This window comes from Limulus polyphemus, unplaced genomic scaffold (genome assembly GCF_000517525.1).
Source record: "Limulus polyphemus unplaced genomic scaffold, Limulus_polyphemus-2.1.2 Scaffold137, whole genome shotgun sequence".
In the NCBI taxonomy this organism is placed as follows: Eukaryota; Metazoa; Arthropoda; class Merostomata; order Xiphosura; family Limulidae; genus Limulus; species Limulus polyphemus.
This window is the reverse complement of record NW_013665747.1, coordinates 324,573-349,634: the sequence shown is the minus strand read 5'-3', so window position 1 is coordinate 349,634 and position 25,062 is coordinate 324,573. Positions and strand designations below refer to the sequence as shown.

The 25,062-nt window shown below is 30.7% G+C and overlaps 1 protein-coding gene across 2 annotated transcripts in view; it reads left to right on the top strand.

The window, feature by feature from the left end:
- The window catches only part of LOC106474293 (beta-mannosidase-like), a 47,353-nt gene that overhangs the window by 12,576 nt on the left and 9,715 nt on the right, over nucleotides 1–25,062 (top strand). For both annotated transcript variants that reach the window (XR_002608865.1, XM_013934984.2), the window contains exons 5-13: nucleotides 5,605–5,675; nucleotides 7,232–7,422; nucleotides 7,716–7,881; nucleotides 8,413–8,717; nucleotides 11,448–11,530; nucleotides 11,928–12,118; nucleotides 17,164–17,346; nucleotides 19,182–19,279; nucleotides 19,613–19,757. Coding sequence is in view for 1 of the 2 variants with exons in the window: in XM_013934984.2 (XP_013790438.1) it covers nucleotides 5,605–5,675; nucleotides 7,232–7,422; nucleotides 7,716–7,881; nucleotides 8,413–8,717; nucleotides 11,448–11,530; nucleotides 11,928–12,118; nucleotides 17,164–17,346; nucleotides 19,182–19,279; nucleotides 19,613–19,757 (1,433 nt within the window). In the remaining variant the exon portion in view is untranslated. The remainder of the gene's footprint in view (nucleotides 1–5,604; nucleotides 5,676–7,231; nucleotides 7,423–7,715; nucleotides 7,882–8,412; nucleotides 8,718–11,447; nucleotides 11,531–11,927; nucleotides 12,119–17,163; nucleotides 17,347–19,181; nucleotides 19,280–19,612; nucleotides 19,758–25,062) is intronic.

Below are 25,062 nucleotides of genomic sequence, written 5' to 3'. Positions count from 1 at the left end.
CTCCTGTTAAAGTATCATGGGACTGATGCAGCACAACTTCCCGTAACTTTCTTGGTATAACCGTTTGCCAAGTCGTCAATTTCCCATCTGTTGTTTCCCGTAAAATTAAGAGACTTTGTTGAATTGTAATTTTGTGTTTGTAATTCTGTACATTTAATTAAGTTATAGTTATTGGTTTAATGTAAGTGGCTATTGTTCGGGACGAACAATACTAAGGAGGGGGCAGTGTTGCGTCAGCGAGGTCACGTGATTAGTATCACGCCACCTGTTTCTAGAAATATTCTGTTCCTTCAAGAATGCCCTAGCATTTACTAGATATGTGTTAGTCTTGTATATATAAGACGTTCACAACGTGATGGGACAACAGAGGTAATGAGTAATTGAATGTATGCGGATAAAATATTGTTGGACGTGAGTTATAGCGTTTGTTATAGAGCAACTGTTGAAATTAAGTGTATCGTAAAGTTGTATTCGAAAAGAATAAACCAGTTTTATTTAAGAAAGGGCTTGTGTCGCTAAAGTTTTGTCGGAACGAATTTACGGAAAATTAACTAACGAACAGAGACGTGACAGTATGTTATGCAATGATGTTGACACCAGTATCATTTAGGGAGTTTAGCCCACGGATTTGGCCTGATCAGTTGAAACTAGAACATCCAGTAAAAACGATCATCCCATGTAAATAAAGGACACACACTCTGTTCATGTTAACTCTGTTTTAATAAAGATTGTTCATTTTGTGTCTAGTCTCATAATTTCATATTCATTATTCTAGCTCTGTTACTCAGACTTATAGGTATATTGTTTAATTTCCTGTTATTAAGCGAATCTAGCCCATTGCTCTAAGGTTTACCCAGTTTTTCTTTAATATACCACAACAGCGTGAATGTTAATCATGACTTACGATAATTTCAGCTAAAAAATCTTTAGCTGAATTCTATCAGTGATTATTTATTTCACGGTGCCTTAAAAGAAAAACGTTGAGTTTTATGGCTCCCAGATGTTAGCAATTTACGACACTGCAGCTACCCAGTAGTAGTAGTAAGTATACTGAAAGGTTACAACTTAAACTATTAGTGCGTGAGACAGTGTGTAATGGAGATATATATGTGTGACAATAAACTTGTTTAAATAACAATATGTGTAGTCCCACACTTGTGTAGGAGCATTAAATGGAGTCATTTATTGGTGTTTATTGACAAAAATGGATTTATTGCACAAATAACACAACTATTGAGCCATATATGAATGAAAATAAAGGATTTTGTCTGGATGTTAAGACTTAGTGCTATAAAGTCAACTGTGATTAATGACATGTGAAGTAGTTATTTGAAGATACAGTGTACCTGTTATTTTCATTAATATTTGTGAAATAATGCTTCAATTTATACATTGAAATATTCAGCAAGTAGTGAGTTTTCCTGAAAGGATAAGGGTAAGAGAGAAACTCGCACTACTTCTGAGAGAAAATGCCGTTTTTCCTGTTGTTTTCTTGGTAAGAGTAGTACAAGATATTTTGACTGTATCTAATCGAAATGTTTATGGGTAGGTGACATTATCACTAGTATATGAAATTCACAAATAGTAGCTTAGATGCAACAACTCAGTTTACCCAGTATTTTATTTGGTTCTGATTGAAAATATTTTCGATTATGCAGAATAAAAATTTTAGTAAAGCACAAAGTTTTTTTACTATTTTCTTAAAGTTTTTTTCAGTACCATGTGTAGTATAGGATGCATGAAAATGCAGGTTGTAAGTGTTCTAGAGGGAAGCAAAAAGTAAATATGATGAAATTTTGTAAATCACGTGTTTTTCTAATATTATGAATAAATCACTAAATAGTACTAAACTTGTAGCTAGAATAAGGTCCCTAAGGAAAGGCAGTAAATGTAGGTGATTTATAACAGTCAAAAGTAAGGGTTGGTGTCACCTAAGCTGATTCTGCTCATGTGTGTAGGATCAAGTTTTGCAACCCTGATACCATTCCTTTCCCAATGGAAAATGGCTTTGTTTACATGACAACATGATGGTTGTGAAAGAAACCGATCATGGTCAAAGAGTAAGCATGCTGGTTGTTGTCATGGGAATGGCAACAAAGAGAATTGCAAAGCTATTAAGGTATTGGGCAAGTAGCCACCAACAAGGGTGGTGAACTGGGAAGGTCATGGGATACGTGTTCTATGGGTGACTTGAGCATGAGCACATGTGAATCCCATAAAAATGTCAATGGTCAAGGTAACCTGTTGATTACTCTGTCTCTAGAAGTAGTTTTTAAAGGGGAGTGACTGTTGTAACTTGGCAGTTATAACTGTTTTTCAACCTACATATCTAGCTGACCTGACTAATTGGAAATCATCTGACATTTTATTTTCAATCCAGACTTTTACAAATTAATTTTGAGTTATTGACTATTTTTGGCATATTGACTTCAACTAACCAGTGGTATTTTTCTTACTCTGTTGTGTGCTGAACCTTCCATTATTTTAAAATGTCATTCAAATGAAAAGACAAAACTACAATGACAAACATCGTACATCCAGGACATTCTGTTTGGTGAGGAGCTGGACTTCTCCACTAAAGATACCTGGAACTAGTCTGATCCTGATAAATCCATGAATAAAGATGGGTTACTAGCCAATACATTCTATGTTCAGGACTTCATCAAGTCAGTTATCTCACCAACTGTGAAATCTCCAGGGGTCAGGTAGTCCCAGTCAGTTGTGGACCTGTTCACAGGACCCAAGCCCTCACTGGATGCAATGACTATAGTATCAGCAGAGATGACACTGCAGAGCACCATCTCTACAATGGTCAGCCCGAGCATGCCAGAGACTCAATCACAGTTGCTGAATGTCACAACACAGGCAGCTAAAAAGGAGAAATGATATATGTCTCAGGATCAGGAACATGTCCTTAGGTGTTCCAATAGAGGGTGTCTAATGACAGTGAGAAAAAGGCCCCAGAATTACACCTACCTCTGTTGAGACCACTACATCCCAAAGCTGAGGTAGATATTCCCAAAGTTAAGTTTGCTCTGAATGGTTTACTGATGAATTGGAAGAGTAGAAGAAGAGATACAGTACTTGGCAGATACACCATCAAGTAGGCTGGAAATTCTATCAGCCAATATTACTGTTACCAAGGGCTATAGCTAGCTGGCCAAGAAGGCCTTATTGCCTATACCACTATCACTACCAATGATGGTCAAAACCTACAGAGTGAATAGAAAAATCATCTACCTCAATGGCCCACTAGACCACACCATAGACAAAGCAGGGAATCTCTACCTCCATGGAAGCCAAACCAATACCACCAAAGAGGTTCCAAGAGTCGACTCAAAGGCAGCTGAGGTTGATGTTTCCAACTGTACCACCAAACACCATCAAAGACCACCCTTCAGTCCAGTACATGCACCTTTTCAAGTGGTATTACAATGAGAAGGCTGAAAGTGGACAGAGGTCTGGGACATTTACAACCAAGAGAAAGATTGGCTGCAGCAGCAAATAATGCCTCCATCATAGCTCATAGAAATCTGTCACTTAAGCCAAACTAGCAGATATGAGAAGAGCTATGGACAAAACCTGTGATATTATCAGGGAGACCACTGCAGTCAGTCCCCAGCCGACTGCAATCTTGAAGGATCTGCTGACCAACCTAAAATGAGGACAAGGGAATAGTCTCTCATACCATCTGTTGGGTAATGTAAATATTATACGTTATTATTCTATTTTAGTAAGTTAAAAGTGTTGTATATGTACATGTGTCTCTGCATCTTTCTCTTATCTTAGTTTTGTCCAGTTTAATTATCTATGTTCAAGGGTCCTTTTTATGTTCTATTTTGTATTTTTAATTTTGTGATTTATTTTAAAGAGTTTATGTTATATTTCAGTTGATTAACATGTTCTGGGTTTTAGTTAATATAAAAAGAGTCTATGGTATTTTTGTTTACTTGCTTCTTATTATTATTCACCAATGAAAGATTTTTGGATTTTGTAGGAAAATATATGTTTCTCCATTTATTTTATCTTTATTAATGGGGTTGAGTTTTTTGTTTGGTAAATGAAAATAAATTTATTTTTTATATATAAATGCTTATGTTATTCTTGTAGTGTGTATATCATAAATATTTCAGCTGTATTCTTTATGTTTTGATGTATTTTGAGATCTCAGCTGTATATATATAGATATAAATCGCAATACTGTTATCGGTCCTGGTTGTCAACTTATTGTCATAACAGATAATGTCTGTGGTAATAGCACCCAGATGCATTGAGGATATCCCATCTATCAAACAATATCAAAAAGCTGATGTCAATCTAGTCAGCCATCATGGAAAAAAAAATCATCAATCAAATAAGGGTACGAAGCTGAGTGCTTACACCCACAATGTCTCAGCTTTGACTGGGAAGGCAGTTACCCTTAAGTTTCTTAAAGTAGAAATTAATTGAAATAAAGCCACCCTAATATTTCTACTTATTTCTGGCTATAGTAAATACAGTTGCAGCTTCACCAAATATGAAAATACAAAGAAATATAATTAAAATTGTTTTAAAGGAAAATAAAAATATATATGTTCAATATTTTGGCCAATAAAGCCTTTGAAGATTGTTTGGCTGAGACCATTTGTAGATATCTATTTGTAGAGTCACTTGCTCTATATATAGAGGTGGTGTGAACTTTTATTTTCTTATAATGTAGAAGTAAAACACAAGTGTTTTTAAATAAGTAAGTTGATTTAGTAGGATTTATTTTCACCATATAATAAGTTTTATTAAACCACAAGTCTTTACAGTTCTTATACCAAACTGGCAATGAAAGATTAGCTATTGTTTCCAAGCTCTCACTTTATTATTTCAGTAGACATTTAGACAAGGTTATTACATATGTTAGTAAACTGCTTTTGGCATACTATTGATAAAATAATTTAAGCCGTTTTATAATATCTTATGAACACTTATTATTTTGCATACTTTGTCAGTCTTATTAGCAAGACCTAATATTTTTTTGCAATTTACATAGCATGATTCTCCAGTTTATAATAATATTAGTTTTATGTTCAGTTTTTCAAGGAAATTACAATGAAGTGTCTCAAAATGTGGTATATATATATAAAAAGAGAAATAAGTGAGATATGTTTGTGATGATTCCTTCAAACTATTTGTATAACATTACTTTGAAACAAACAGTGGAATTATCACAAATAAAAATAATAGTATAAGCAATATAAAGGAATATACGTATTCATGGATATTAATTTTTTTAATCTTAAAATACAATTTATGACATTTGCTTGTTTTTTAAATAGGAAGTTACTTTTCAGATTGTTCAATACTTTTGTTAAATAACCCTAAAGTTTAAAGATATATACATGCATTATAGTTCCAAATATGTATTTACTATGTAACAATAATGAAACTGAAGAAAACTATCATTGAAAGCCAGTATCATGCAGTTAAATATCATTATTTCTACACTCTTAATTTAAATACTTCATTCATTTCTTCTCTTTTCTAAAAGACAGAATTATTTAAAGAATATTATTTTGAAACTTGTAACTATGTAAAATTAAACTTATACTGTTTTTTATTTCTTAATTTGTGTAGGAAATCAATTGGGCTTGAAGGTTATGACAAAGTTATCATCAGAAATTTAGTTGTAAATACCTTTCCTGTTAGTAAGTATATGAGAAAGTGTGACTTTCAATCAGAGTGTTTGGCAGCTAAGTCCAGACATTATATTCACTGTGACTTAACTTATTAATATATACATTTATATTGTGGTCATTTTTCCCTCTCTATCATGAATGAACATTGAAAAATTGCAATGATATTCAGAGATCTAATATCACCCAGAAAACTTACAAGTATCCACAAACTCAAAATTAACCAAGGTATTAATATAGCTAAATTAATATACCACATGCAATATTATACAACAACGAGCTATAACAATTAAAATGTATAAATCTGTAAATTGGGTTCCTTCATAGATAATGGTATTTTTGGCAATATCTATATAATATTTCACAGGGTTGATCCAGCTGAGAAAGTTTAATTAGCCCTAAACTCATATACAAAGCTAACAATACAAAATAATTATCTTAATAAGTAATTAGATTTGTCAATTTACAAATTTATAATGTTTAATAACAAACAGTATAAATTATTATATAATTTAACTTATTAACTGGTTATACTAATTCAATGTATAAATTAAACTGGTTGCTTGGGTAGAGAAAAGGTTTTCAAGACATTATTATAACAGAGACTGGATCCAAAATAAGGTCTAAAATGATAGAAATATCTCACTTTTATGTCAGACTGCAGTAGTGTAGTATTTTACAATCCTTAATTACTAATGTCAGTGATCTTTCCAAAGAAACATATTAAAGAGAGATAAAGTCTCTGTACCACCCCTTGAAGTCAGTACAACCTTAAACCAGGAGGGCAGGACACAGAAATAAGGCAAGCATGTGTAAGCCTATGGAACAAACATTGTAGCATACATAATCTTGGTCTATAAGCTAGAGGATTAATTTAAATTTATAACTTTTCCACATAAAAAGACTGTTTGAAACAAAAGTACCTGGCTTCTTATATGTACACATCAGTAAAATTGTGAAACTTGCCAAGGAGGTTTCTAGTGAAACTGAGAATAATAAATAGGTTATGGAAATGATTATAATTCATTGATGTTTTTTTATTTAATAAATAACTAGGCCATTATTCAAATGGATATAATCGAGCAACATTAAAAAGGTATACGTGAAATAACATATGACTAATGAGCACAATGATAATTAATTTAATATTTTGATATTCTGAAGTATAGTGTTTTTTTATTTCTTAATTTTTTTTTAGGAAATCATTTGGACAGCTTAAAGCTTATGTCAACGCTATCATCAAAGATTTACTATTTACAAGTTTGCATATGACCATTTTCCTTTAATAGAGAATAAAAAATACATTTTGAACTAATAAAAAAATCTACATGTTTTTCACTGTCTTGGTTGTGTGTACAGGAGCATGTTTTATTAAAGTTTTCAGGTTTAATATGGTTGTGGGATATATTTTATTCTGTATACACATACAGAGGTGGTATAACTTTGACTATTTATGCTTGGCTAATTATACTTTCTGTATAGTAATGTGATTACAAAAGCTTTTTTATATGAACATGTAACATACATAAAGAACATTTAAAAATTTGATAAATTTTCATCATTCACAGTAATCAGCAATGTTTTTCCGACTTGGGCAATATCAGTAACTGTTCATTTAGAAACAGTGGGTACATCACCAGCAGATGGCACTCTTGAAGTGAAATTGGATGAAAATACTTTAATAAAGTACACCAATGTTACAGTACAGCCAGATATTCAAGGTTTTGCAAAGATAAAATTCAACATCACAATACCAAGGGTGAGAGTATTTTTTTTGTAGGTAACTTGTTTGATCAATCCTAAAAGTAGGAAAATTAAGTTGTATTAATATATGTGGCAAAAACTGATGAATATTTCATTTCTTGCAAAATTACAGACTTCTCATGATTAAAATCCACTTATATTACTACCATTATTTTATATTTTCATCTAAATTTGATTTTTTTTAAACTGAGAAGGCTGCTAATCTGCATTTTGCAAACATACAGTCTTCATTATCTTATGAGCTTAGTAATATTTATTTATGTAACTTATTTTCTTATCTTTCTGTAGAACATTTCCATAAAACAGTGGTGGCCAAATGGTTATGGGGATCAACCCCTCTACAACCTCACTGTCAGTTACATTGAGGACAGCACTGAAGAAAATACATCAAAAACTGTTCGAATAGGTTTTCGAACAGTTGAACTCATTCAAGATGTTCTAGATAATGACCATGGTAATTAAATCATGAATATTTTAAGACTTGTAATACTTAAGTAATACATATGTTGAAATTATGCTCTTCAGATGTGTGGTTGTGGCATGTGAACTTTTACATTATGCAAACTGATATATTTTATCACACATCACATTAATGTAATATTTTCTATTAAATTGTGTTGAGCAAAATTAGACTACATTTTAAACTATTACTTCAAAAAGGAATCATGTGTAAGTGGAATTAAAGACCACTTTACTGGCAAATTGTTAGAATTAAGTAATACCAATGTAATGAGATTGGAACTTTTGACCTTACTATTTAAAGATTTTTTTTTTCCAGCACTTAATATGATTGCAGAGACAAATGTCTGAATAAACTTTAAATGCTTCTCAGCTATATTTATATTTTGTAGCTAAATTGGATATCCTGTTATTAATTTTAAAAATCATTACATAGAATTGCACGCATATTATTTGGCCAATCCAAACTTACACATTTATTTATCAGCATTTTGACATTTATTATTTTATTTTATTTCACCATTAGGTTTAAGTTTCTACTTCAGAGTGAATGGGATTCCAATTTTTGCTAAGGGTTCTAACTGGATACCTGCAGATGTATTTCCAGAGAGAGTAACTCGAGATTACATCCAAAATCTTCTCCAGTCTACTAAGGATGCCAATATGAATATGTTGAGAGTATGGGGAGGTGGAATATATGAAAGTGATGAGTTTTATCACATTGCAGATGAACTAGGTATCTTAATTTGGCAAGACTTAATGTTTGCTGCTTCTTTATATCCAGTAAATGATGAATTCTTGTATACTGTAGCTGAAGAAGTGAAACAGCAGGTAAAGTACTAACTTTTATTTTACCCTTTCATGATATAAAAGACTGTTTAGTTTAGATATTATTGATTAATTTATCTTGTGAGTGAATATTTTATTATTGTTTAGTTTTTGTTATAATAATTGTAGGAAGTTATGTTTATAATTCATTGATGTTGAGACTATAGAATGTTGTGTGCAATACGTTGACGTTGAGAATATAGAGATTTCTAGAAGGCCAGATGATTAAGTGATAAAGATATAAAAAGTATGAGACGAGTGAAAATGGCAAACAGACAATAGCAGAAGAGAGTAAAGTTATGGGCAAGGAAAAGTTTGGCATGAAGTTAACTACTGTAGAAGTGATAGGCCTAACATTTAATATGTTAGAGTAAGACTAACAGTAGAAGAGGAGATAAGAAGAAAAATGATTCTGTTAAAGTGTGGTTCTAAAGTAATTGAATCAGCCTGAGTGCTCTTTGACAAAAGGAACAGAGGATATTTAGAACAATGAAGACCAAATGATTACAGTAACTCATGCCACAGTTGTAATTGAATCACACACAGAATACTAATGTGGTAGTAATAGAGAAGATAGTTCAGCTTGTCAACTGAAATTCTAAAGTAATTGAATAGGCCTAAGTGGACAAGAAGAAGAGAACTATATATATAGTGTTTATGATATTCCTATAATCTTTATAGTGTGAAGAATTTGTTGTACATAAGTTTAACTTGTTCCGAATATATATATATATATCATTTTGAAAACAAATTAAGTGTGTGCTGTTGATCATTGAATTTTTCACCAACAAGTCACAGACACCTATTGTAGAAAAATTCTAAGCCCAACAACAACATATATATATATATATATATGTATGTATAAATTCTGACAAACCAATAGAAACATCCACACCTTACTGATGGTTTTTGTGAAATTTGTTGTTTTTATATGATTTTGAGAGTTTCTTAGAATCATTAATTTAAAACACTATGCTGCATTTGTAAGGAACATTTACAAATACTGACTGACTCTTGGGTGATTTCATTAAAATGTATTATTACATCTTTGTTACATTTAAGTGCATTCTTGAAATGTTTTTATTGTTGAAGAACTGTAATTAACTGCCTTGCCCTCACTTGTAAATTAGTCAGTGAGCATTAAGCATTAATGCATATTAGAAGGCCACTTAATTTTTTATCTGCGGACTTACAACGCTAGAAACTGGGTTTCAATACACGTGGTGGGCAGAGCATAGATAGCCCATTGTGTAGCTTTGTGCTTAATTACAAACAAACAAAAAACTTAATTTTTACTAAGTGAAAAACTGTTCAGTCCAGTATTTATTGAGCCATTGTATATATGATATCAGCATGGTAACTATATACTGAAATGTCTCTGAAGAGACAAATTTCATTGATTAATGACCTCAGTTATTCAATAAAACTCTTTGTGAGCGTTTTCTCATACCCTTTATGTTTATTTGAAAAGTGTGTTAACATTAAAGATACTTATTTCATAATTAATCTGGGTTAATCAAGAAAGGACTTAATTAATCTGGGTTAATCAAGAAAGGACTCGATTAACTGCTGAAGTTTCTCGGAAAGAAATTCTACCGGAAATTAACAAACAAGCAGATACATAACAATAAAATAGAACATTACTGCATAATTTCAGTGAAGAAAAGATGATGTAGAGGACTAATCTATTCTTTGATTTGCTATTCCCACTGCAACAGACTAGTTTCACAGGGTCCACAGCTCATCAGTGCTGCACTACACATCTAAACCAAAATATCCTGTAGAATTGTTACATCAAGTTCATAAATGGTTCAAGAACATGTATTTTCTAACTTCAACATACTTGATGTTTTTGAAATTCTTTAGGTAAACATGAAATTATGTTATTTATATATTTATAAAATCAGTGAACCAGCAGAGAGTGGTAGAAAATACATAATATACAACTATTGCCCAACCAAAAATTAATCTTAAAATTTTACAGATCATGTTATTGATATTTTTCATAAACCTTTCTCAGAAGTAAACATTAAAAAAATTGTAAATTATGGCGATTCTGCATTGGTTCTACATTATAGTATGTATTATGCCTTCAATCCATTTACAAAAGAATGCATAACCACTACAAAATTATAATATTCTTCAGAATAGAATGTGATTTTCAAAAATAAAATAATATTTGGTAATTTTTATAATTATGAAGAGTAATTTCTTTAACACAGATATTTTGTTTATTTGCACAAACTACTCAAGAACTCTATTTGCTAGCTGTCCTAATCTTGTACTGATAGACTAGAGGGAAGGTAGCTAATCAACAGCACCCACTTTCAAAACTTGGGCTACTTGAAGTTGTCTATCTGAGTAGTGAGATTTGACCATCACTCTTATAACATACCCAAACACTAAACTATGGGAGTGCAATTTTTCTGTGGTAAAAGGAGCAAGTAATGGACCCATATTACAGTACACTGGGACATACTTGATCACACACATACATTAATGATAGCCATGAATAAACAGAGAAGTATAATGAATGGGTATCAGCTTCTATGTGTAGGATAATATCATTTTTGATATTACATATAATTGATTAGTAATCTGTTTGTCTACAGATCAGTTAAACCTTTTATGTTAAACCCTTTTTTTCCCTTTGTTGCAGAACATGTGTTCATGCCAACATATTACATACATGGCTTAAATTATTTAAATTTTTTCCCTGTTTTGATATTTCAGATTAGACGATTGCAACATCATCCTTCAATAATTATCTGGGCTGGAAACAATGAAAATGAACAGGCCTTGGCTTCTCAGTGGTGGTATGCTATTGGTCACTGTTTAACCAATTAATCCTATTTTTTATGAAGTTGTCCCACTGTTCTTTATAAATGGGGCATTACTCTTACAGTTAAAACAAAGTTGATGTTTAATCAAGCACAATAAAACATACAGAAAAGAAAAAGCATGATGTGGCTATATCCTGCAAAAAAAATAAAATAGGTTCTAAATTTGTACAGGTTATAATATTGTACATAGTAGAACTTGTGTTATGTATTTTTTGTTGGTTTTGGAAAACTATAAGCCTAAGTTACCGTGTCTTAGATGTTTCAAGTTTAAATTTAATAAAACTTGTAATTCACTGGTTAATTAGTAACATATGTTGCACTTTATTATTGAAGCTTTTAAAAATAATGAATTATTTTTGCACATCTACAGGCCAGTTATAGGTACTCGGCAGGAGCAATATAGAAACGACTATTTGAAGCTCTACATAAAAACAATAAGGCCTATTGTGATGAAGGAAGATAATTCAAGACAGTTTTTATCTTCAAGTCCTTCCAATGGCCTAGCAACTGAGCAGGCTGGCTGGATAGCTTGGGATCCCCAGGATACTCACTTTGGTGATGGTAATGTTGAAATAAATTAGATTCAAAATAAGTTTTTTAAACAGATGGCTTGAAGATAAACCTGTTTCTCAATGAAGTACTTAAGTCTGTATATAAAGAATGGTTTACATTTTGTTGCTCAAGATGTTGACATAATCCTTCATTTCACTTTTCCACAGTTACCTAAGTGGGAATTAAAAAGCTTTATTATTAGCCCTAAACATAATTTCATACTGTACAACCAAAAAAGTAATTGTTTGTAGTGTGAATGGTTAGTTACTCTTCTTTTTAAAAATAAAACTCTCTCTTTTTTTTGGCTATATTTAAAAATATATAAATAATGCTGCATAAATCTAAAGAAAGGCTTCCATAAATCCTAATAAAAACTTGAACATCTTGATATACCTGCATAGAGTATTCTCATTAAAATAACCTTAGTGTCTTGAAGTAATTATAATGTCCCTTATAGGTTGCTCCTAAATTAAAACAAACATATTTTGTGTTCCCAGCCTGGGAATCATCAGGAAAACATCAGAAAAGTTGGTGAATTTCATGTGATTTAGTGATGCTTCTAGAAAATGGATGGCAAAATAACAATTCATCATTAGTACCAAAACATTACATAATGATAATTCTGGTGTACTTAGGACATCAATTATACATATACATATTGTATGCATAAATATTTTTATTTACATTTATCATGTAATTATCATGGAGTATGAATGTAGCTGTAATAGTAGCTAGTTTCCCTCCTAAATGGAGAGTAAAGGCTCTGGACAAGGCTTCAACTCATTTTCCTAAAACTAATTAAGTCATGGAGGATCACTTTACTAGTCAAAAAGCTCTTAATAAATTACTATTTAGAGATATGCTGTTTCCATTAAATTTTGACCTTACACATTTTAGTACCTTAATAAAACAGTTCCCATGTCATAGAAGAAACACATAATACTATGGGTATATTACATCATTGACATATTTATGTAGGAAAGATTGGAAATATGTCAAAATGAAAATTAACAGTTTGATTAACTTGATAAAGCCTGGCAGTTCAAAAATAAAACCATCTATGTAGTTTGGGGAGTTTTTATTTTATTGCATATCTATACTTGTATTTATTCAATTAATTATCAAAAATAATTACATAAGATAAGAATTTATCGGTACTTTTGTTTTCATTCATTATTAAAACAAAATATGCATCACTAAGCATTGCTTAGAACACACACATATCATGATACTTAGTACAGCTTGGGCAGTGGTCATTAAGAGGCTGTATACCCAAAAGATAGATAGAATATATCACCAATGATAGTTAAAGGGAATCCATAAAGCAAAATATGGATGTTTATATAATATCAGTAATTTTGAGATAACAAGTTTCAGAAAAAAATAAAATGAAAAAATACTGAGATATAGAAAGTTTTATTGACAGTAACTAATAATATGGCATGTTTATGGGTTTCCAAAAATACAGTGCTATTTGTTATTCATTAATCTCTGTAGAAACAGCAGAACTTACAACAGTGAATAACTGAATAATTATGTTTACCTAATAATCTATAATTTAATGCACCAGATATCTGAGTAATATATTAAGAATATATTATAAGTAATATATTGTCAATCAACAAGCAAAATGCTAGGGACTGGAAAGAATATAGACTGAATGTATAGATGAGCATGCACAGTTTGACAGAAATATGTTGATAGATTTTGTATTGTTTTGAAATTATGGGCTCTTAAGATTGAGATATTTATTATTATTATGGAGATTGTGTACTGCTAGTGTGGTGAATTATGGACAATGTGGTACTGTTTGTCATTGTATCTAAATCCAAAGTCCATACCAGAATAAAAATAATGTGAGTACTTTTAGTTAAAGATTTACTTCGTAGCAGTTTTTATTTAATTTCATAAGCAATATTACATGAGAAAAAAATGATAAATTTGACATATTCCTTTCTAATATTAAAAGTTTTAGTGTAATAATCACAAATATTAAAGTCTGTAGTTTTGTTTATGCTGTAATAACGTTTTAAATTAAAATTAAAAAAATCTGATTAGTATACACAATTGTATACAAATGAATAAACCACCTTTGTTGTGTATGTTCTGATAAATTATTAATAATTCAAGGATGATGTAACCAATCATATTGAAACTTTTTAGGATGACATTTAAGCAAACTGTGACTCTTAACATACAGCCTGTCCTATACTTATTAAACAATACATGAATAGTGTTTTGTAGTTTCACATATAATTATAGGAAATAGAAACAGAAGTTGATCCTATACCTCCTATTACTTGCAATTGCAAAGGGAAAAAATGTTTCAAGTGCAATAAATACAGTCGATGTGGATGTGATCACAATGGGATATTCATTTTATGAATCAAATCTGTATCTGTTGAAGTTGTTTGTTAACAAGCTAGAAGTATTACCTTTTAGCAAATTAATAATAATTTATCGTTTAAACAAATACATTATTCAAAAGAATGTAGAGAAAGTTTAATATTACAATAGAATTACAAGTTTTAACTGAGTATATTATTTAACAATAAAATTATATTTTACCAGCATTGCTAAAGCTTTCACTAGTAGTATTTTACATTAATGGGCCTAGTTAAGCCCCTTTTTTGTTCAGTTGTTCACAACATTTCCTGAAACAGCTGGAAGAATCCAGATTCAAGGAAATCCTTGTAAAATCCATTAAAAATATATTAGCTTCAAATAATGTTACAAAACTCCCTATTTGATTAAAAGTGACAAATTATCCAGAAGTAGTCAATGTACAGACTAAATACTCTATAGCTTGCTGATATCAATGTATTTCAGGGTATTATGGAAAAATAAAGAGAGTAAAATTCTTTTCAAGATGGATTTAGACTGTGTATTTGATATGTTAACAGTCATCTACAGCAACACTTAGAAAGGCCTTAAAGATTTTCCATTGTTAAAGATATAAGACAGGAGAAGTCCAGAAACAACGCCAATATAGAAGCAAAATTGTATATAATTAAAATTTCATTCTTGTAAGTTGCAAAAGATATGTATGTACACAAGTATTTTAGTTTAAGTTAAGTATCTACAATGCTGTAAACAATTATGGAAACAGTGAATAAAATGCAAATATTATGAGACTGCTCCATCAGTATTATATGAAAATGAGTTGCATCAGTGTAAAGTCACATGTTGATAGTTTACTCTGCAGTTGCTGTCATCTAGCCAATCACACAATGCCACATTGTCATCATGTCTATATAAATAAAAGTAGTTGTATTATTCTCAGCAGGAGTGAGGTGAATGCACCCATGATTCCTAGGACAAGATTGCCAAATGACAAACGTATTGAAATCAAAGTTTTGGCTGATGAAAGCTAACCCCCATACACCAGGTTGAGGCTAAATTTCATGTTTTAATAAAATTTGTATGGAAACTCTGAGAGGGTACATGAAATCAGTACTCTTGATATTAGAAGCTGTTAAAGTAGAAAACTCAAACTCTTCAAAAGTGATATTAAGTAACTCAGGGTATGCTTTCTACAAAATACCCTACAGTCCAGTAGTGATATTGCCAATGATCTAGCTGTGCATACAGGTGTTAATATTACAATAAAATTAAGATGCAAGTTAATATAAAGTGAGTTCAATGTATGTGTAGCTATTCAAAAAACATTGTTCAAAAAAGACAACCAAATCAAATAGATAAAATGGGCATTAGACTTAAAGTAATGGGATGAGCAGAACTAGAGGAGGGTGTTCTTTATAACCAATATTAGTTCAAGGCAGAAAAGAGAATAGGATACAGTGAAGCCTGCTGGAGGACTTATACAAGCATAGGCTACATTTCAGTTAATGGTGTTGGAGGTCTACACAGAATTGATAGCACACTGACTACTGACAGATACAATCAGATTCTTATACATCATGTCATTCCTTCATGAACAAGATTTGTTGGTAGAAATTTTTCTTCTGGCAAGACAGTGGCTCAAGCATGAAGGGCCAATGGAACACTCAAAATCATGTTTTAGACTGCACAAAATCCAATATGAATATTATTAAGGCTCAGTAGGCTTATATAGAAAGTGAGAAAGTCAAACAACAACCAAACAATGTGGCTGATTTATATTATCACTTATGAGTAAAGAACTCAAGACATTCATTTAGTGTTTCTTATTTATGTTGCTTTTGAGTTTTAAGAAATATAGATGCTTAAACATGATTTTTTTCCAGTGTGAAGTAAATTTTCTAGTAGAACATTTCAGTGATATTGTGAATGTATTATGGAAACTTCAAAGTTTTAAACACTTATAATTTAGAACTAGAAGCTAGCGACGATTTGTAAGGTATAGATTGAAAATACTAATAGGTTTCTTATTTTTTGATATGTCTGACATTTTCTCCACAACCCTGTTTTAAAGGATAGACATTTGAAATAATATTTCAGAATCATACACTGATAAACGTATGACAGCTTCAAAGCAAGACATACAGCTGTGTTTAAAGAAAAGACAAAATGCTTTATAGAACTTACTTTACTTCTATATTTTCTGTAATAATGTACTGGACAAACAAAAAATTGACCATTTAGTTCTAATTTCTTAATGTTTGTTACTTCTGTATATGAATCACCTGTGCATTTCCATAATATTTTCCAAAACTGTATGTGTTTAATAGATTGTGAGAACTGCTGTTAATTTATATCCCAGAGTTTAAGACATTTGTTCACAAAAATGTTAAGTCACACAATGCCATGGAGGGAAGGTAACATTATAGCATGTGCAATTTTATCAATTGTTTCTTGGATTGTACTAGAAATACTATCTTTATAATGTTAAAGAAAGCACATAATTACTTCAAATTATTAATAACCCAAATCATAGACTTGGGTAATAAATTATCAGATACCAGTTTCTTTGCCAAAATATATAATATTTCAAAATTCACTATTATGCTTTTAACTATAAGTTGATACAAGGTTTCATTATAAATACACATATTTACATGTTTTTTGTAGCTGAATATTATACATATATATTAATACAGTGTACTCGATTACAGTTCATTATTACAACTATGGCAAAGATGGCTGGGACTGGCACACATATCCTCGCCCTAGATTTGTTTCTGAGTATGGATTTCAGTCCTATCCATCATTTGAAACACTGAAAAATATTTCAAAGCCAGACGATTGGACCTATCCTTTCAGTCAGTTTCTAGAACATCGGCAGCACCATGCACTAGGTAATTATGTTATTTTATCAGTTGTTGTTTTAGTCATACAGAAGGGAAATATTATCCACAGGATATTTGCCGCTTTGGTTTTATAGCAACCTTTTTGTCCAGAGGATAATTGAATGAGGGATGAACATCAGGAAATAATTAAGTAGACATAAAGAAGTAATAGAAGATTATACATATATTCCATTTCATACAGTGTTTACTTTTTCAAACAACATGGTTATGATTAAATAGCAGGGAATAAATAAATGTATCCTTTGTACTCCACTTTCATTTTATTATTATTTTTAATCTGGCTAGCTGAGCTGTGTATTTTAGGAAGTTTTTCTCTCTGACAAAATATTCACAGTAGTGATACACCTTGTTGAGGGCTCGAAGAATATTTTAAGTAACTTCTAAATTCAAGTTAACAGATATGTATCAAGAACTTTAATAATGTTGCTATGTCTTTATGATAAATATTGAGTCTCTCCTTAAAGTTTCTCTGTTTTTCTTTATAATGTTCAACAGTTTTTACCTCAGAAGAAATTTCACCATACTCTTGTTTATGTATATATTGCAAGTTAAATATGTATTAAAGGTCTATTATATTGGGAATGACAGATTAAAGCTCTTTGATTTTAATTACTAATCCCTATTCTCTAACCTTGTTATTTGCATGGATATCCAAGTGTTTGGCCAGTACAGTAATTCTGATGATGTGAGTGGCTGCTAGACAAATTTCAACTAATTTATCTGTCTGACAAATAAGATCAGAAGTGTTTAACTTATGTGAATTACAATTATGGCAACCTTTAATTGTTTCGAATCGATCAGCACTATCACAACACTATTTATACTACAAGAATGACATATTTTACAATCTTAGTTAATTATATAACACAGCAGATTTTTCTGTTTTTCTTGATGCCAAAAATATATATATTTTTTCTGTTTCATCTAAGTCCGTGCAAGGGGTATTGTATTAAAGTATCAAATAAAACAAATAAATAATAATCCTCATAATACAAAGCAGTAAGCTAAGAATCAGGATTTTATCCCTGCAGCAGACACAATTCAGATATACCAGTGCTAAAACAAAGCAAAAAAAATGAAAAAAATGGATGTTTTAACTTTATAACATTATTTAAGCAAATGTGACATTTCTTGGTTTAAATTTTATATATTTGAGAATCATGCATGATTGAAAAGCACTATTTTTAATAAAGAAATGAAACTTGTTTCAACTCATAAGAACCTGTCCTATGTGCACTGGGTTCAATGATGTAGTAAATTTAGGAATATTTGCATATTTTAGCATCTTTATTAATTGAACATTGTAATCCCCCAAAGATTCACCACCATTTATGATAATGGAATATCTTGGTTTTATATAATGAAGGCACGAATGTAGTGAGTATAATAAAATTATGAAGTGTTAAAAGCTAAGTTTTAAGTCATCCGTAATAATTTCTCTATCAAATTAATCACCATCTAATGGAAATATCCCTAACGTTATGGGCACAAGTGATTAAACAATTAATAATTTATTTAATGACCCCCCCCCCCCCCATTCTTCTGTCTTTAACAATTTGCTATGTAACTGATACTAACCCCTGAACTGCTTAAAACTGAAAGTGCTCATTTTAAAAGATGTTCCAGTGGCTTTAAGTGCAAATGTAAGGATGGTTTTGTTTGAAATAGGTATGTACAGTGTGTAATGTAGGTGAAAGAAATATATTCTGACACAATAGGTCTTCCACCTATAAAAAATTTATGTATGATACCAATATATCATCATTTTTAAACTTTGAAAACTGAGATATTTCTGTGTAATCTTATTACCATTATTGTTATAGGTGGTATAGAGATTAAACTCTCCATTATACGTCACATGAATATTCCCCCTTATGATGCAGGAGAAAAAGGATTTAAACAACTTTTGTATTTATCACAGGTAATTTAAATATTAGTTTAGAGAATATACTAATTTGTGTTTGTCAATAATAATTAAATACTTTTGGATCTTTAAGTGTATTCTTATTTCGTGTGTCCAATCATTAGAGTCTATTATTTGTTTACTTCTCTTCATATATTTTAGATGATGTTAAAAATTTGGATTGAGGCAGTTAGAAAAAATTTGTTTGATGCACAAATTTCTTTGCAGTATTGTAAATCTTTGAAGGAGTATGTTTTCCAAAGGTATAATATAAATCAGGTGTGACATGTTTATCTCCGAATTAGATATACTTGATCTGATACATGTATTTTTAATTTTGGTACTTAATAGATTAACCAAGCAATGAGTATCAAAACTGAGACTGAGTACTATCGACGATGTCAAAGTGATATTGTAAAGGGAGAAGGCCTTACTAGAGGTGCCCTCTATTGGCAACTAAATGATATTTGGCAAGCACCATCGTGGTCATCCATTGGTAAGGTGTTTCTCAGAGCATTTTTATTTAGTTTTTGGTCATTTTAATGCTAGATACAATTTTTTTAGTTTTTCTATCAAAAAAAATGTATGTTTTGTAGGCAAAATGAAGAAAAATAACTTTTTAGACAAGTGTAATGAAATTTGATTTATAGGTTACTCTTAAAATGTAAATAAGTGGTTTATGGTTTAATGTCTGACTAGAAAGATGAAAAGTAAGATGTAACAATAAGCTAAAGATGAGTATACGATACTGTTTATGTAAATTAAAAATAACTATAATCCACACTTTTTTGGAACTTTGACACAAAAACTCTGATACAAGTTTCAGCAGCTTCACATAACCTCCTCAGTTGAACATTGTCTCACACAGAAAATGAGGTTTGTTCCAATGCACAGGTTATATGGTGAAATTTGATTTTGTACTTCCTGTATATAGCATTTTTAAGACAACAGTTTAGTTAGAAATGACCATCAGAAATTTTGATGGTTGGTATGCTATTAAATTACATAGTTTTCAATAATTATTTGTTTTATGTAATTTTCTGTTTTGTAGGTTAGTTTAAATGATTTCCAGTTTATAAGGTGGTCTAATTATTTCATATGTAGGAAGATGGTGTTATTTTTATTTTTGTTCTTAACATTTATTTTCTGTAATCCTTGTGCTTATATTTGATCCTGTTTCACTAATGAAAACATTTTCACATGATTGGCATAGATTTATATGGATGTCTTGTTTTCTATGTTCTTTTAAGCATTTGTTCATTGTTAGCCTCTTTTTATGGATACTTGTGTTATGGTAAATTAATTTTAATAAAAATATTTTAAAAATTCTAAATGTAAAACAGCACATTAAAATCACTTGGTACGTGAAGAAACACAAGGCAAAATTTTGGTCATGGAATTCAGCTGTACTCGTAATTTAAAAAAAAGTGAATAATATTATAGAAAATATCTTCTCAATTCAAATGTTTTGCCATAGTTAAAAAAATGTAGTTTCTTCTTTTTCTTTCATTCTGTGTCCTTCACTAAGTCTGACAAAACATTTCTCTGGATTTTAGATGTGTATTTTCAATGAAATTCACAGGATATAATATCAGTAAATTATATATTCTATTAGCTTTTAAAAACTTACAAGAAGCATCATTTAATAATAAAAGTGATGCTAAGGGTGTTTCCCTAATGCTTCATGTAAACTCTTAAGAAATTTTAAAAGAAACCAAAATTTTGATATTTGAAATCAGTTAAAACAAATTCTCCTATTGGATAAAACAACTAAAAAGAGAAAATATTAAGTTCGAGAACCTTCCTTGAAAGAAGACTGAATTTAAGTTTTTCATAGACATTCTGATTTTTCAGTAGACCCAACAGAAATCTCTGTTTGATTATCCAGGTGTTCTAATGAATTTTAAACATATGAATTCTTCACTACCATACACGTATAGTTTTCCCAAGACCCATAAGCAAAATTGGCTTTTAAAACCCATCATCTCCAATGTAAGTACTACAACATTTTCAGTTTTCAAATGGTTAGCAAAACATTTAGCACTTGTCTTAGAAAACATTTTGTTGTTCCATGTTAAAACAACTGAAACTTTTACAATGAAATAAAAAACCTTGACATCATTGGTATAAAAATGGCCAGTTTTGATTTTGACATATTAATAACAAATGTAATAGTACTAGAACAATAGAATATCACTAAAGAAAATCAAATTGTCTTGACATATAGTCTTCCAGTTCCAGTACATACATTAATCTAATTTCTTGAAATCTGTTTTCATAACAATGTGTTTAGGACAGAACTAAAAACAAAGATAAATAATGGAAATGGGAAATGCTTTATTACCAACATTTCCATGGAACATTTTAAAACTGATTTACTTCTATTAACAGGCATTAATGGCATGAAGTTTCCATGGCTGTGCTAATTAGATATTTTTTCAATTTGGCCAAATAACAGGTGTGATTTTTCAATCTTTGAGAAACTAAGCCATCTTCACAAAAATATAGAATTTAAAGTTTAACTACACAACTTAGAAAACAAAGGATTCACTCCCTTTCTTAAACATACTTATATATAGGATTGACTTCTTAGACTATGGAAAATCTAAGAACCCTGTAAGGTACTTCCATTTTTTTTCTTGTGTCACCACAGATGATTAAAACCCCTATTGCTATGTCTGTATTTTTAGGAGCCTATAGAATATGTGATATACTAATATCAGAAAAAGAAATTCAGAATATCTGATATATTTTTCAAAAAATTATGGTATCCTATAAACTTCATTAAAAAGGCACATCTTTTACAAGACAGAGTAATATTTTTCAAAGATAATGAAGGAAATAGAAAATAAATAGAAAAAAAAGAAAACACCTAGTTTAAACTAAAGTACTAAGTTGGAATTCATACAGAGGATTCTAAAGAAAAATTAATTTATTGTTATTTACAAGCATTACAACACTATGAAAAATAATCTAACATAAACATCGCTATAAGAAGTTGGATAACTAAGTCATCTATAATTCCATGCTAGTCATTTGAAAAAGTTTACATGAGTGAAATAGGATAAAATATATAAATATAAGAATTATGGAGCATAAAAAAGATGTTAAAAATGAAAATAAAAATGCCATCTTCCTACATATGAGTGATTTTGATCACCTTATAAACTGCAAACCATCCAAACAAATCTACAAAACATAAAGTTACATAAAATCAAAAATTCTTGAAAACTGTGCAGTAGTTAATATCAAGCCAAATAACAACATTTCCCATGGTGATTTCAAACTGAACTATTTTATTATGTGCATCCTACAGGAAATAGAGGATGAAATTTCACCACATAAACTAGGAACTGGAATGAATTCTGTGAGACATGTTCAAATGAGGAGGGCATGTGAAAATGTCAAACAAAAAAGCTTGGATCTTACACTAATTTCAATTAATGTAACAATAACTTAGCAAAACTTTGGATAAAGCATATTATTTTGAGTAAAAATAAACAATTTTGCATAATTAGACACATTGGTGATGAATTATGAAACAAATTAAAAACTTCATGATACTAAGAAACTACAAGTGCTTTTGGAAAGTAGACCTTCCTTTTTTTCAATGGTAAATTGGAAATGAATTGGAAGATCAAAGTGTGAAATGTTGTGATCTCCAGTGATATCATGGATATCTATAGTAGCCTGCCATGAAAAGAAACTACAAAGCAAGAAAACACTAAAGAAAAAAGGGGAGGATTGAAGTGGAAAGAAGAGAAGAAAAAATATTTTATCAGGAATATTGAAAGCAAATGGAGTGAGATAATAAGATTTAAAATATAAAGGAAGAATTAGAGATTTTCAATAAAATATGTAATGAAGCATGCTAAAGATATAGGAATGAAAGGAAAAGTTTGATAACAGGTGTGAAAGAGACAAAGATATTTAAATAAATGTAAAAATACATCAGAAAATGGAGACAGGATTAATTATATTGTTACGTCTCTTTTCGTTTGTTAATTTCCTGCATAATTTCTTTCCGATAAAACTTTAGCGATACAAGTCCTTTCTTAAATAAAACTAGTTTATTCTTTCCCAATACAACTTTGCAATACACTTAATTTCCACTTTCACTTTAACTTAAACACACGCTATAATTCACAACGATTCATGCGCTTTACTTACGGTCACTACCACGTTTGACTCAATTATCCATCTCTATCTCTGCCTGTCTGCAATTATCTATGCCGTCACTTCTTCTCTCTGCTTTATTTGCTGGGCTTATATATACAAAAATAGAGGGCGTCTGGCAAATGCTCGAGCCTTCATGATCCTTCTAGAAACTCATCACGTGTTACCAGCGTCACATGACTTTTGCTGTCATAACAATATAAATGCAAGAAGATGCTTATATAAAATGAAGAAAGAAAAATATAACATCTAGAAGAAGAAGGAAAGAGCAGATCAATAAAGAATTTTGGGAAGAAGTAAACACATATAAGAAAAAAAATATGAAAATACAAAAATTCAAATTAGGGAAAGAGATATATGATTAAGAAGAAATAAAAGAATACTTGAATGTAGAAATAAATTATGATTAATTGGAGAGAAAAATAGAAACTGAAGAATTAAATAAAGAAATTAAAAGGTTGAATAAAAACAAGTCCAGGTAAAGATCAAGAAATAAGTTTTATAAAGCAGCAACAATGGAAATGAAAATAAGAATTTTGTAAATAATAAATAGATCATGGGAGAAAAACTGAGAAAAGTAGAAATTTATCCTATCTATAATAATAAAAGGTTGTGTCTGTGGGCTTGCATATATGTGTGACTGCTATACCACCAAGAGCAAAGAACCGAGAAACCTGAAATTTTGCACCATACTAAATGCATCCACTTGAGTGTAAACACTTAGTTATTATTACTTATCTACATGCATGCCCATCCTTTAATGAGGTAAGCTAGCAAAAAATCTCACAGAAAAGTAGTAGTTCCATATATTACAAATTATGGATATAAATCACAGACAGGCATGCATGTGTGCACATGCACATATTTTTAATGAGGCAATCTAGCAAAAAACCACATAGAAAAAAAGTGGCTCCTTACAAATAGATATCACACAGATGGAGAGACATGCACTTGTGTGCATGCACACATGCATGTCTGTGTATGTGTGACCATCATAGCTCCAAGAGGAAAGAACCTAAAAACCTGAAATTCTGCACCCATACTATGTGGACCCTGAGGGTTTTCACCTGGGTATTATTATTTATCTACATGCGTGTGTGCATATGTATCTTTTTATGAAAAAACAACATAGAAAAGAAATGTGACTGCCACAGCTCCAAGAGGAAAGAACCTAGAAAGCTGAAATCTTGCACCCATACTAAGTGGACCCTGAGGGTTTTCACCTGGGTATTATTACTTATCCACGTGTGTGTGTGCATATGCATCTTTTTATGCAAAAAACAACATAGAAAAGAAATGTGACTGCCATAGCTCGAGGGAAGAACCTAGCAACCTGAAATCTTGCACCCATACTAAGTGGACTGTGATGGTCTGCACCTGGGTATTATTACTTATCCACGTGTGTGCATGCATGCGCAAATATTTTTAATGAGGCAAGCTAGCAAAAACCACATAGAAAAGAAGTGGTTCCTTATATAACAATTTTTGATATATAGAAATGCCAGTGTGTTTTGGTAATAATGCATTCCAACAATGGCTTTTATATCATGTTGCTTAGCAATAAAAGTATAACCTATATACTTTTGTTGCTCCTTTACAAGATGTGGCCTGTTTATAAAGGTAAG